General features: G+C 41.2%; 2 protein-coding genes across 2 annotated transcripts; both read left to right on the top strand.

Annotated features, from left to right (window-relative positions):
* Nucleotides 1-10365, top strand: LOC105026651. Its single transcript, XM_013131807.1, has 7 exons — nt 1-106; nt 1182-1301; nt 1900-1942; nt 2697-2776; nt 4098-4168; nt 8949-9299; nt 10309-10365. Exons 1-7 carry the CDS (start codon nt 100-102, stop codon nt 10363-10365), a joined length of 729 nt encoding a protein of 242 aa, XP_012987261.1. The 5' UTR covers nt 1-99.
* On the top strand, nt 10302-12355 carry timm10b (translocase of inner mitochondrial membrane 10 homolog B (yeast)). The gene is made up of 3 exons (XM_010898221.5): nt 10302-10631; nt 10768-10863; nt 11333-12355. Exons 1-3 carry the CDS (start codon nt 10605-10607, stop codon nt 11921-11923), a joined length of 714 nt encoding a protein of 237 aa, XP_010896523.3. The 5' UTR covers nt 10302-10604; the 3' UTR covers nt 11924-12355.
* The last annotated feature ends 917 nt before the right edge of the window (nt 12356-13272 follow it).

The raw sequence follows: 13272 nt of genomic DNA, 5'->3' as shown, positions 1-13272 counted from the left end.
GAGAGAAGGAGGGAGAGAGGGTAAAGGAGAAAGTGAGGGACAGAGAGAGAAAGAGAGAAAGGGAGAGATAGAGTCCTCCATCACTGTGGACAACCCAACATGCCAGGTAAGTTTATAAATAAAGATTCCTTTCATAACATATTTTTGTCCTTAAAATATTTGCGTTGCTTCTGGCTTACCTATTTATGAAGCGAACTAATATGAATATAAAGCAGAAGTTATTCAATTATTTATCAATCAAACTAATCCTGATTTGCGACGTATGGGAAAACTGAGTTCAACGTTATATTGCTTTAATTTTCTGTCTGATCATTGCATCCACTCTGGATTACATGATGGCAGAATCTCTGCTCATTTATATTATATTACCATGATTTGTTAATGTGTGTGATAACTAAAAGATGAGAACAGATGTATTCTCATTTATTTCTGACATCTACCAGTATGTTTGTTAAGCTGCAAGTAGTAATTCACTAGAAAGGACACGTAGGCCTTGTGAATGTCTGTTTTAAATCTGGTGTGAACATGTGTTAGCCTTTCCAAAATTTAGTCAAATTATGTTTTAGTGGATATCCAGCGAGCAGACCCGAAACTCTACGTTCTGTATTCTATCATTATCTATGATTTAGATCTATGATTATCTATGATTTAGATCTATGATTTGTTTATTCCCTGTTTGAATGTTAATTAAAACACATTGACAAGGAGATTCTGCATAGAAAGTCAACGCATTCCCTGTGTGGAAGAACATTTGTGTTGCCCACACATCACTTCATATTAGAGTAGCGGACAGTGGACGGGCCCTTTGACATGTTAGAGTAGCGGACAGTGGACGGGCCCATTGACATGTTAGAGTAGCGGACAGTGGACAGGCCCTTTGACATGTTAGAGTAGCGGACAGTGGACAGGCCCTTTGACATGTTAGAGTAGCGGACAGTGGACAGGCCCTTTGACATGTTAGAGTAGCGGACAGTGGACGGGCCCATTGACATGTTAGAGTAGCGGACAGTGGACGGGCCCATTGACATACAGCAGGATGGTTGATACATGAAGTGACATGGCGTGGTATTAGCAGGGCCAGGAGTGTAGGTTCAGCCATGCATAACATATCTGTACTCACTGACTGTAAGACACTATTGATAAAAGCCTTTGATCAGTGGTGTTTATAAATGTCTGTTCAGGTACAGAATGTTCTGGTACCTACATCGGGCTGGCTCTGACCTCCCTGGCTCTTCTGGTCTCCGTCTGTGTCAATATCATCCTCTTCATCCTGAGACACAGGGACATCAAACACAGAGCAGGTACATCATCATTCCTTAAACTCATTTGTTGGAATTCCGTCGAAACATGGTGTAGTTTCAATGTATTTGGTGCATGCAATGGAGCAATATAGAATATACTAGTTTACAGAAAAAGGAACCAAACTATTTACTGTATGTTCATTGCAGAATAACAACAATACTTTTGTTCTATCTTATGGTGTATCTGTTATATCATGTTACTGTAGATGATAGTTACTGTAGATGATAGTTACTGTAGATGCACATCACACATAAGAACAGTAACAGCATGAACCACAGGGACGTTGCCAGATGTCCAACATTTTGTTTTGACAGACTCTAAGCTTGTCTACCCACAACATTAGAAGTACTTGGCAGTGTTCTTGGGTGGACATCATTGCCATCTGCATTTTGTAGGGTTGGAGTCGATTCCCTTTCAGTTAATACAGTTGAAATTCCAATTCCACTTTTTCCTTGAAATATAGTAGAGAACTGGATTTGGAATATTGGACGCCAACCCTGGTATTTGTTCCTTAGCATGAGTCAGTCAACTTTCCATAGTCATTCTCACTTCTACCTGACAATTGCAAAAAGTGTATCCGCCATTTTGTTTTGACAGACACAGAGGAGCTTCTCTACCCACTACATTACCCTACAGAGAGGTAAGAGTTACTAATCATACACAGTTCACAGGCTTTTGAAGTTCATCTGTCTTTGAAGTTCTGGTATGGGTTGTGTTGTGTATATTTTTTAGAAGTAGTATAGAAAGTTGTCTGTGGTCTGAAAATAATCACTCAAAATAAATATTTTCCCCAGCTGTTGTTGATTATGCTGTAGATAAAGAGGTGATTTATAGTGTTTGTGTTGTACTGCTTGTCTAGTGATTGTTGTGGCATATCCTAGCTCTCCTGCTGCTGCATGAAGCCGACTGCAGTCTAAAAAGATGTCACATTTTTATTTGTCATTTAAGTAATTTGCTAGATGCCTTTATTCAGAGAGACGTCCAGTAAATGCATAAATTATCTTAAGATAGCTAAGTAAGGCAGAGTACATTTACCTTCATGAAGAAGTAATTTGTGCAAATAAAAAGGTTTGCTTTTTGGTGATGTATGTATACGTGCTCTGGGTTGTGATATATATTGATGTAGTATTTATACGTGCTCTGGGTTGTGATGTATATTGATGTAGTATTTATACATGCTCTGGGTTGTGATGTATATTGATGTAGTATGTATATGTGCTCTGGGTTGTGATGTATATTGATGTAGTATTTATACATGCTCTGGGTTGTGATGTATATTGATGTAGTATTTATATGTGCTCTGGGTTGTGATGTATATTGATGTAGTATGTATATGTGCTCTGGGTTGTGATATATACTGATGTATGTATGTGTGGTCCTTGTTATGTGTCCAGTCCCATTAGATTCGAGGAGGAAGAGGAGGAGGAGAATCATCAACAGCAGGAGAACCCCATTTATGGAAACATTGCATCAGGTGAGACGCCAGGAAAAATAGCTGCTGTATTTGGTGCTAGCTAATGGAGAGCCTACCGATATCCCAGAACACATGGAAACATGACCTTGGATGACACATCAGTAAGATAAACCTTTTCTATGGTTCCAGAGAGAACGCTTTTTGGTTCCAGGTATGTTGGTTTCCAGGGTCCTACCAGAATTTATTTTTAAATCTGAATATGGGTCTCCCTAGAACCCCCCACACCGATAGCTGAAGAACCCATATGGAACCCATTTGTTTACTACATGTTGTGTCCTGTGAGACTTTCTCAGCACACGTTTATTTAAATATTAATATTTTAATATTTTAATTTAAATATTTAAATAAATTAATATTTACGTTTACCATCAGTTTTCATATTGAAGCATGTGTGTATCAGTTCTATGATTTCTATATGTTTGTTCACCGTCAGTTTTCTTATTGAAGCATGTGTGTATCAGTTCTGTCATTTCTATACGCTTGTTTACCATCAGTTTTCTTATTGAAGTATGTGTGTATCAGTTCTGTCATTTCTATACGCTTGTTTACCGTCAGTTTTCTTATTGAAGCATGTGTGTATCAGTTCTATCATTTCTATACGTTTGTTTACCGTCAGTTTTCTTATTGAAGCGTGTGTGTATCAGTTCTATCATTTCTATACGTTTGTTTACCGTCAGTTTTCTTATTGAAGCATGTGTGTATCAGTTCTATCATTTCTATACGCTTGTTTACCATCAGTTTTCTTATTGAAGCATGTGTGTATCAGTTCTGTCATTTCTATACGCTTGTTTACCGTCAGTTTTCTTATTGAAGCATGTGTGTATCAGTTCTATCATTTCTATACGTTTGTTTACCGTCAGTTTTCTTATTGAAGCGTGTGTCAGTTCTAACGTTGACAATGATTGCTTACAGTTCCAGTACAGCTGTAACACATAGTGCGATACACTAGATCTACTGTGGCGTAACAGAAAGATAACATTTCATTTTTTCGTCTTTTCTTTTTTCTTCACATCAACAATCTTATCTGCATAACTGACTGTTGCCATAGAATTGCGCGGAAACTGTTTTTTTCCAAATACTCTCTGAAAGTTCCAGTAAACAAATCTTAAAGTACATCAGCAGTCCTGTCATCAACACAAGCGATAAAGACCTTTCACTAAAATGTGAGGTGAAGATTTAGCTGCATATTCAGCTATATTGAAGATGGTATTTATTAGGATGCTATTATTAGTAAAATGGAATACTGTATATGCTTGTTGTTGACTAAATAATGTGTGTGTGTGTGTGTTTGTGTGTGCGGGTGCGTATTTGTTTTAAACAGTGTCTGAGGGGAACTGCACCTCTCTATGCTATGAATCCATGACCCTGCACCACTCGAGAGCAAACAGAAAGGTACATTTAATATTGAGTCCTACTGCATTATCACACAGGTCTACTGCTAATTAATTTGTTTTATAAAAGTTGTGTTTTGGGTTTTTCATATTGTGTAACATTTCACTTGTATAGGACATATTTGTATTAAATGTCCATGCATTTATTTTAAATGCATATTAAACATGTATACCTACCGTCTTAACTTCTCTCAAGGTGGTCAGATATAATGGGATTACAAGTCAATGCAAACTGACCGACCAGTGAGAAAGCGTGAATGGGGAATATCTCACGTTCTCTAGATATTTTAGTAGAAAAATACTATTTGCTTTTATGTATGTTTGTAGTACAGTAAGATGTGTGCATATTACCCCTAAGTGTATGTCCACACGTTTATTTATCTGTTTAGACTACTCTGGCGGAAGTCTGACGTTCAAAAACTATTTATATTTCTGCGGACAGACAGGCCTGCTGTGAGCCTTTGATCCCCACAACCAGGTCTAAACTGAGGCTGTGCTGAAGACCAGCCCACACATTTCATGCCCACCAGAGTCCCAAATGACACCCTACGGCTTTAACAGTGCATGGCTTTAGACCAGGGCCTGTGAGGCTCTGATGACAAGTACAACAGTCCGCAGGGCTTCATTTAGGACGTTCACAGAGTTAACCCAGTCTGCTTCAACAATCGCTCACACTCATCTGATGCGGTAAGGGCCGGCCCAGGTCTTCTAGACCACACTGTGCACAAGGCAGCCAATATCTGCTGTGGGCTTTATATAGCTAGTGCTGTCTCCTTACTTAGCCGGTGCTGTTTCCCTGATGCATGGGCAACTAGATGGACAGGAGGCTTTCTTAGACGGTTAGAAGTGAGGTACAAGCTGGTATGACTAGCATATTGTTCTTGTTTTCTTTACTAGCCTTGTGGTTATTGTGTTGGGCTGGTAACTGAGAGTTTCCTGGTTCGAATCCCAGAGCAGTCTGTTGTTTGCGCTTGAGTTCAACACCCTAATTGGTCCTGTAAGTGGCTTTGGGTGAGGGTTTCTGCAGTATGACTGAAAGGTTATACGGCCATGCAGTCTGTAAAGCATTGTGTAGCTCCTTGTCGTAACAGTTACCCCTCGTCATAACAGTTCACCCCTCGTCGTAACAGTTTACCCCTCGTCGTAACAGTTTACCCCTCGTTGTAACAGGTCACCCCTCGTCATAACAGGTTACCCCTCGTCGTAACAGTTTACCCCTCGTTGTAACAGGTCACCCCTCGTCATAACAGGTTACCCCTCGTCGTCTCAACCTGCTGGTGGAGATGTTTATATAGATCAATCATCTCAACCGGCTGGTAGAGACATTTACAAATTCCCCTAACTGTTCTCCGGTTTTCTATTAAGATTTGAAATCATTCTATACCATTCTCTTTTCTACAACCCAATTTCCAAAGAAGTTTGGACGCTGTGTAAAATGCAAATACAAACCGAATGCACTGATGTGCAAATCATTTTCCCTATATTCAACTGAAAATAGTACAAAGACAACATAACAAATGTTGAAACTGAGAGATATTATTGAATCCCATAAGAATCCACATAAAATAATTATAATAAAAACTAAAGGAATCTTATAGCTAGTGAAAATATATATATATTTTTAAAGGGTTAGAAAGGAATAATAATAATAATAATAATAATAATAATACATGGGATTTATATAGCGCTTTTCAATGACCCAAAATAAATGCCCAAAATAAACTATAAAAAACCTGCCCTTTGTCAGATACTGTCAGAAAAGTTGGCCTGAAAATATGGAACACTTCAATAGCTAATGTTTAACATAGCAACCATTTCATGACAATATGCATTGTATAAATATCTTGTCAGCTGATACAAACTTAATGCAAGAACATCACAAATTATCTTGGGGAAAACATCTACATCAATAAAAACAATAATGTTCTCAACTGCTAAAATATTTTGTTTACCTTACTTCTTGTGATTGCAATGAAATGCACATTGCTTGTTTTTTGTCATTGTCATGAAGACCATTTAAATGAGTTGGTGGGAACCAGCCCCTCTGAAACCAAAAAACCAACGGCACCCTTATCTGGTTGAAAGAAGCCGGATGTGTTTAGTGACTGAGACGCCCAGACCCCAAAAATAATGGAGTTGACAACAGCAACTTAAAAAACAAACGCTTAGTTAAATATTAGTTTAATTAAGAGCCCCTCCGGTCACGTGATCCACTACCTGAAAAGTCCCACAATGCAATTGATTAATTGGTTTAGAAGAATAAATTAGAATGACATCCGATTCTAGGCTGTGGAAATTGACAGAGCAGTGCTTCCTCCATCCCCAAATTACACGCTTCACCCCTGACCTTCCCTTTGACTGTGGTTGACGGTGAGATATGTGTGACTGAGTTCATGTTTCTGAGAATGGAAACGACTACAGCTACCTGCTGACTGACCGATGCTCAAATCCCCTTGCATCATAAACAATAACTGAGTATTGTTCTGAGATCTGTCACTCGGTCACTTTCTAACCACAGTGCAGTTCTGGTTGTCTCTAAACAACGCCAGTGTGAAGTGCTTTTACACTTTGTGTGCGTCTCTCGCTTGTGTCTATTTAAGTCAGGTAGGACCTTCAAGCAAATACAGCAGGATGTTGTCAATCGTTGCAGAATGTAAATCCTTTTTATAATATCAAGGCCAAAACTATATTCTTTCCAGGGTTGGCAATAGGTGGATTTACTGTGTTGAAAACAGATATTTTTTTATCCATATTACCAGTTAAATGGACTGAGAACTGAGAATGTTCATGGCAACAACCTATGGAACAATTAGGGTGAATTGCTTTGCTCAGGGATTGAACAGCAGTGCAAACTGTATATTAAATCAATCAAACTTTCAGTTCCTTTTTAGATTTTCACAGAGTTGACCATAAAGCAAAATGTTCTTTGTCATTGAAGTGGCATACAAAGCAGCACATTTATATAAATATATAGTATTTTGTGTATTTAAATCTATTTAGTAGGTGGAGTTGACATGTTATGGTGATGCCCAAGGTGGGTGGAGTTGACAAGTTATGGTGGTGCCCAAGGTGGATGGATTTGACATGTTAAGGTGGTGACCCAGATAGATGGAGTTGACATGTTATGGTGGTGACCAAGATAGATGGATTTGACATGTCATGGTGGTGACCAAGATAGATGGAGTTGACATGTTATGGTGGTGCCCAAGGTGGATGGAGTTGACATGTTATGGTGGTGACCAAGGTAGATGGAGTTGACATGTTATGGTGGTGACCAAGGTAGATGGAGTTGACATGTTATGGTGGTGCCCAAGGTGGATGGAGTTGACATGTTATGGTGGTGCCCAAGGTGGATGGAGTTGACATGTTATGGTGGTGCCCAAGGTAGATGGAGTTGACATGTTATGGTGGTGACCAAGGTAGATGGAGTTGACATGTTATGGTGACCAGGGTGACCTGAATATTGTTTGATTAAATTCATTATAGTTATACTTGTTAAACTACATATGATGATGACATGAGGAACAGGTTCTGATGATTTGGTTAGACCTGCTCATTCCTGATTGGATTAGGATGTTGTACAAATCTGAAGGATATGATTAGATCTGTGTAATGATTTAAAAGAGAAATACTGCGTAAAGTCACAGTGCTTTTGCAGGATGGTACAAAGTAAAGTCCTTTTTCAGTTCAGTTTTGAGTTCATAACTACCTCTTTGAAGCATTTGATGTAAATATCCTTCTCTCAGCACAACTGTTAGGAATACTTTCGAGCCAACTTAATAAATACTATTAAATAAGTACTATTAAAACATCTATAAAATTCCAGAAAATAAAATGTTTCCCTAAACAGTTATTACATTATCAATTACTGTATTCTGCTACTTAAAAAATATATATTCCAAAGATAAAAATAAAGTTTCCCTCTCGTGCAAAGAATTGTTATAGGTTAAAGGGTTATTGTTCATGATGAAAAAAGGCTCAGCAGATCAGTCCAGTAAGGGCGTGGCCAAGGAGGAAGCTCAGCGGATCAGTCCAGTAAGGGCGTGGCCAAGGAGGAAGCTCAGCGGATCAGTCCAGTAAGGGCGTGGCCAAGGAGGAAGCTCAGCAGATCAGTCCAGTAAGGGCGGGGCCAGGGAGGAAGCTCAGCAGATCAGTCCAGTAAGGGCGGGGCCAGGGAGGAAGCTCAGCAGATCAGTCCAGTAAGGGCGGGGCCAGGGAGGACGCTCAGCAGATCAGTCCAGTAAGGGCGGGGCCAAGGAGGAAATACCATTTTCTGTCATCCTCCACCAGGTGTCATCCTCTCAGGGAACACCAACCGTCACACATCAGGTGTCTGTAGACTGACTAACAAGCCAGTATGAAATTACCAAGTCCTACCTGTAGCTAAGGAATGAGGAATGTCTAAAGTAGAACACCTTGATGAACCACTGTGGCGCCTGGGTGTCCGGATCTTTTATGAATAGCCCCGGATCTCAAATTGACCAAAAAATCTGAAAATCTAAAATATCTCCTGATCTATTAATCTATAATTCAGGTCGCCCATTATGACATTGTAGACGTGGCCGCTAGCGTGTACAATGAAATGTTTCCGCATGTACATTCAAAACCTGTACTTTCTGTCCCAGGTGGGGCGGGGGGGGGGCTAAGCCCCGAATGTATTGTGCACAGGCCTATTATACTGTTCTATAGTACTAATCTACTGTTCTATAGTACTAATCTACTGTTCTATAGTACTAATCTACTGTCCTAGACTACTAATCTTCTGTTCCCCTTCGCTCCAGCCACCACAGACTGTTTCTCACCTTCAGCATCCTGACCTAAACTACGCTTCTCTGGATCTGGATGTGGGACAGAAACGAAAGAAGAAGCGCCGCTACCATCAGAACCAGACCCAGGGCCCAGCCCAGGCGGCCAGGGGCTTCCTGGAAGTAGATGCAGAGGTTGAGGCTTCTCTTCCCTCCAGGAGTAGCAGCCCCCTTGCTTCCAGAAACAGCATCTACCTCAACAGCCAACAGATGGCTCTGGAGACCGAAGAGAGGGAGAGGGTGAGGGAGAGAGGGTGGGACAGAGACCGGGAGTGGGACACAGGAAGGGAGGAGAGAGGGAGAAATAGAGACAGGGAGTGGGACACAGCAAGGGAGGAGAGAGGGAGAGAGAGAGAGAGTGATGGAGAGAGTGAGAGAGAGACAGACGCAGACGGTATAACACACAATCTGTCACTCAGGCATTCTGACAAGTAATGTCACTGAGGTCAAGTCAGGGTTAAGAGGTCAAGATGGAATATCTGTCCTATATGATACCCCTACCTCAGTTATACAGATAGACTGACAAAGAGAGTCAGACAGACTGATGGAAAATGAGAGAGAGAGACAGTGAGAGAGAGAGAGACAGCCAGAGAGAGACAGAAGCAGAAGGCTGAGAAAGTGAGAGAAATGACTGATATACAAAGCAACATGTAAAGAGACGTTAAAACCACCTACTTTGTCTACAATTTTATCTGCTAGCAGGTAGGAGGAAGGAAAAATAAAGGGACTCCTGCACACTGGTGGAAAACAAGTGTCACAACAAGACACACTGAGGGAACCTTCATGTAAATGTCATGTGATATTTAAAGGTGAAATCTTCAAGACTGCTGACTGGAATTAGTTTTGTGATGAGAGGTGATGTGAACATCCTCAAAGGTCTGCTTAGGAAGGGGTGGCTCCAGGCAACACACAAACACACAAACACACAAACACACAAACACACAAACACACAAACACACAAACACACAAACACACAAGCACACAGGAAGGGTTAGGCCTGTGCAATGACAACGACCGACTGTTGTTTCAAGTCTGCACTTCAAACTGAAATGAAATTCTAGGGTGTGAATGCAAATCCGGTAGAGATCTTTCTTGATTATGCCGTTTTTGTATGTGACTAAAAAAGCATTTTACATGACTTAAAACTATATAAATTTTGTCAGGGTTGTTGATTTCTGAATATTACTAATAATAATAATGTGTAAATACATTTAAATTAAATAGTTCCAAACTGAATCGATAATAAAACATATAAAATGTATTAATGTGTACGCAATTCATTTCGCCTATCAAGATCTTTCTTGGACTACATACACATTGGTCTCTGTCTCTGTAGGCCAATGGGCCTTCTGCACAGTTCCGACGTCACAACGAGGGCGTGATTACCGCCTGAAGAATATGGCGGCGCACATATGAAAGTCATGCATCTCTCTTTTCTTTTGTGAATGTGGGTATTATCTGTTTTTTATGTCTAATTTGTTACCGTATTTCAGACGTTTGTAACTACATATCGTACGCGGCAATTTTAGTCCTGACTTAGCGGGTAGTATTTTTTTCCAACGCCAACGCATAGGCTAAATTAAATAACGAAGCTAGCTAAGTAACCGCTTTAGCCGATTTGACAGATAAATCATGGAGCCCGAAGCACAAATACGAAACGTAAGTCCATCGGATGTCACGTTGTCATGCATTTTGAACTGACATTTTGTCTATGTAGCCATGATGTAACTGTCAATGCCATACTTTCTTTTTATGCCATTACGGGACACATTGGTCCTATGTGGTGTTGTTTTAGCTTCGGGATTTTCTGATGGTCTATAACCGCATGACCGAGATCTGCTTCCGAAGATGCACCAGTAACTTCAACTACAGAACTCTCACCATGGACGAGGTATGGATGGGATAGTATATTGTATGCTAGCTAGTGAAGTGCTCGGAATAGTACTCGGTATATTGTGTGCTTACGAGAATAAATCAAATACAGAACACCCAATGCTTAATGTATATCTATTCTGTATTGTTTGTGTTTTTGGTCACATTCCTGCGTGAATCCAGTACATAAGGCATAGTCCTTACCCATCTTCAGCACTGCTGCATGTTTTACCTGGCTGCATATGAATGCAGCATATGAATGCAGCATATGAATGCAGCATATGAATGCAGCATATGAATGCAGCATATGAATGCAGCATATGAATGCAGCATATGAATGCAGCATATGAATGCAGCATATGAATGCAGCATATGAATGCAGCATATGAATGCAGCATATGAATGCAGCATATGAATGCAGCATATGAATGCAGCATATGAATGCAGAAATGTACATCTGACTGATGTATTCTCATCCCGTCCTGTAGGAGCGCTGTGCCGACAGCTGTGCCGGGAAGTTGATCCGCTCCAACCACCGCCTGATGGGGACCTACGTCAGCCTGATGCCTGGGATGGTGCAGCGCCGCATGGCCGAGATGGAGAAGAAGAACGCTGAGCTGGCCGGGGCTGAAGGGGCAGGGGTATTAGAAGGGGCGGGGGTATTAGAAGGGGCGGGGGTATTAGAAGGGGCAGATGTGCCTAACTCTCCTGCCATGGGCGAACAACCTCCAGTAAGGTCATCATCCATCGCCATGTCGGATGTCATACCCGTTGTGGCTCCTCCCACCACACCTGGACTGGCTGATGCAGGCCCTCCTTTAGCCTCGACCCCGGGTGAAGCCCCTCCTGCTCCTCTAGCCTCCACCACAGAGGTTTCCATGGCCACTGTGGTAGACAACCCCACAGCACTAACAGTTGTACCGCCCATGTATGTGACACAGAGCCCAGTTATAACAGACGTTATAACAGACAAAGGAACAGACAAAGCCTCTATGCCGTCTTTAGTCTCATTCCCTCTCCCCTCCAGTCCTCTTCCTGTGTCTACCCGGACCTCACAGGACGCTCCGCCGCCATCTTGAGCTGGATTGATCTTCATCATTGAGGAAAAGGTTGCCAACTCGGGTCCTGATGTGCTGCTGGTACACTACTTTAATCCAGAGTTAAACGCAAGGCCGGAATGAATCCCTGCACAAAACCATGGTTTTTAGTCAGTGTTTGCCATATTGATGGCCTGTTTTAATCTCCTTTTAATCAGGCCTGTCCCCTTGGTCCATTCCTTCTGTAACAGGTCCCGTCAGGTGTATCAGACAGAGAAAAGGTGGACAATTCTGGTTAGTTAATGGTGTAAACTGGAGGGTCAGGTGACCACTTATGATATAGACTAAACAGAAGGACAGTATTGACAAATGCTAACGCCTCAGTTCTCAACATTCTATTGGAGCCCAACATTGTTGTGTTATATTCTGACCAGAGACCTCCCCTATCAAATATTAAATTGTTCTGAAATGGAACTGTTTCCTTGTGATTGTTATTGTCAAACTGCTTTCTTTCCACTATATTTCTATGGTGTGTGCAATTGTTGTCCACCAGGTGTCATAGCAAGCAAGTTTATTTATACAGCACATTTCATACATAGAAGCAATTCAATGTGCTTTACAATGAAAATTAAAGAAATTTAAAAAATGCAATAGAATCAAAACAGTCAGATTGTTACAATTCTCTGGCTCAGCTGTCTCCAGGGGGACTGCATGAACTTCAACACCCTGGTATCTCAATCCTCGCATTCCAATGCTACGATGAACCTGTCAGTCCCTTTGTGAGATAATCTTTATATCAATGTCTTACTTGGCTTTCTCCAGGGGGACATTTATGCCATGTCTGTACATGCATTTTATATTCATCCTCAATGAATTACAGTTACCATAACTGTTTACTGAACCACCTCGGTATTTCAATCCTCCCCTCCAGCACTTGGATAAAATCGTCACTCATACATCAATGCTTTTATGTTGTTTATGGTTAGTGAACTCATGTCAGTATGTGTTTAGAGTCCATAAGGTCAGAGGCACTGTGATGACCAGAGATGTAGGTGTGTTTAGAGTCCATCAGGTCAGAGGCACTGTGATGACCAGAGATGTAGGTGTGTTTAGAGTCCATCAGGTCAGAGGCACTGTGATGACCAGAGATGTAGGTGTGTTTAGAGTCCATCCGGTCAGAGGCACTGTGATGACCAGAGATGTAGGTGTGTTTAGAGTCCATCAGGTCAGAGACACTCTGATGACCAGAGATGTAGGTGTGTTTAGAGTCCATCAGGTCAGAGACACTCTGATGACCAGAGATGTAGGTGTGTTTAGAGTCCATCAGGTCAGAAATGCCAACATGTTGATAGGATTCAAGTCTTCCCACTAGATGGCGGTGTTGTGTAGGA

This window comes from Esox lucius, chromosome 7 (genome assembly GCF_011004845.1).
Source record: "Esox lucius isolate fEsoLuc1 chromosome 7, fEsoLuc1.pri, whole genome shotgun sequence".
In the NCBI taxonomy this organism is placed as follows: domain Eukaryota; kingdom Metazoa; phylum Chordata; class Actinopteri; order Esociformes; family Esocidae; genus Esox; species Esox lucius.
This window is presented reverse-complemented; position numbering and strand designations above follow the sequence as displayed.

What these genes read in the sequence shown, in the direction of transcription:
- LOC105026651 (XM_013131807.1), top strand. An exon ending in GGACATCAAACACAGAGCAG is followed by an intron (nt 1,302 to 1,899) that starts GTACATCATCAT and finishes TTGTTTTGACAG; the next exon opens with ACACAGAGGAGCTTCTCTAC. An exon ending in TTATGGAAACATTGCATCAG is followed by an intron (nt 2,777 to 4,097) that starts GTGAGACGCCAG and finishes TGTTTTAAACAG; the next exon opens with TGTCTGAGGGGAACTGCACC.
- timm10b (XM_010898221.5), top strand. Translation starts at nt 10,605, where the DNA reads ATGGAGCCCGAAGCACAAATACGAAAC. An exon ending in CCGAAGCACAAATACGAAAC is followed by an intron (nt 10,632 to 10,767) that starts GTAAGTCCATCG and finishes GTGTTGTTTTAG; the next exon opens with CTTCGGGATTTTCTGATGGT. An exon ending in GAACTCTCACCATGGACGAG is followed by an intron (nt 10,864 to 11,332) that starts GTATGGATGGGA and finishes CCCGTCCTGTAG; the next exon opens with GAGCGCTGTGCCGACAGCTG.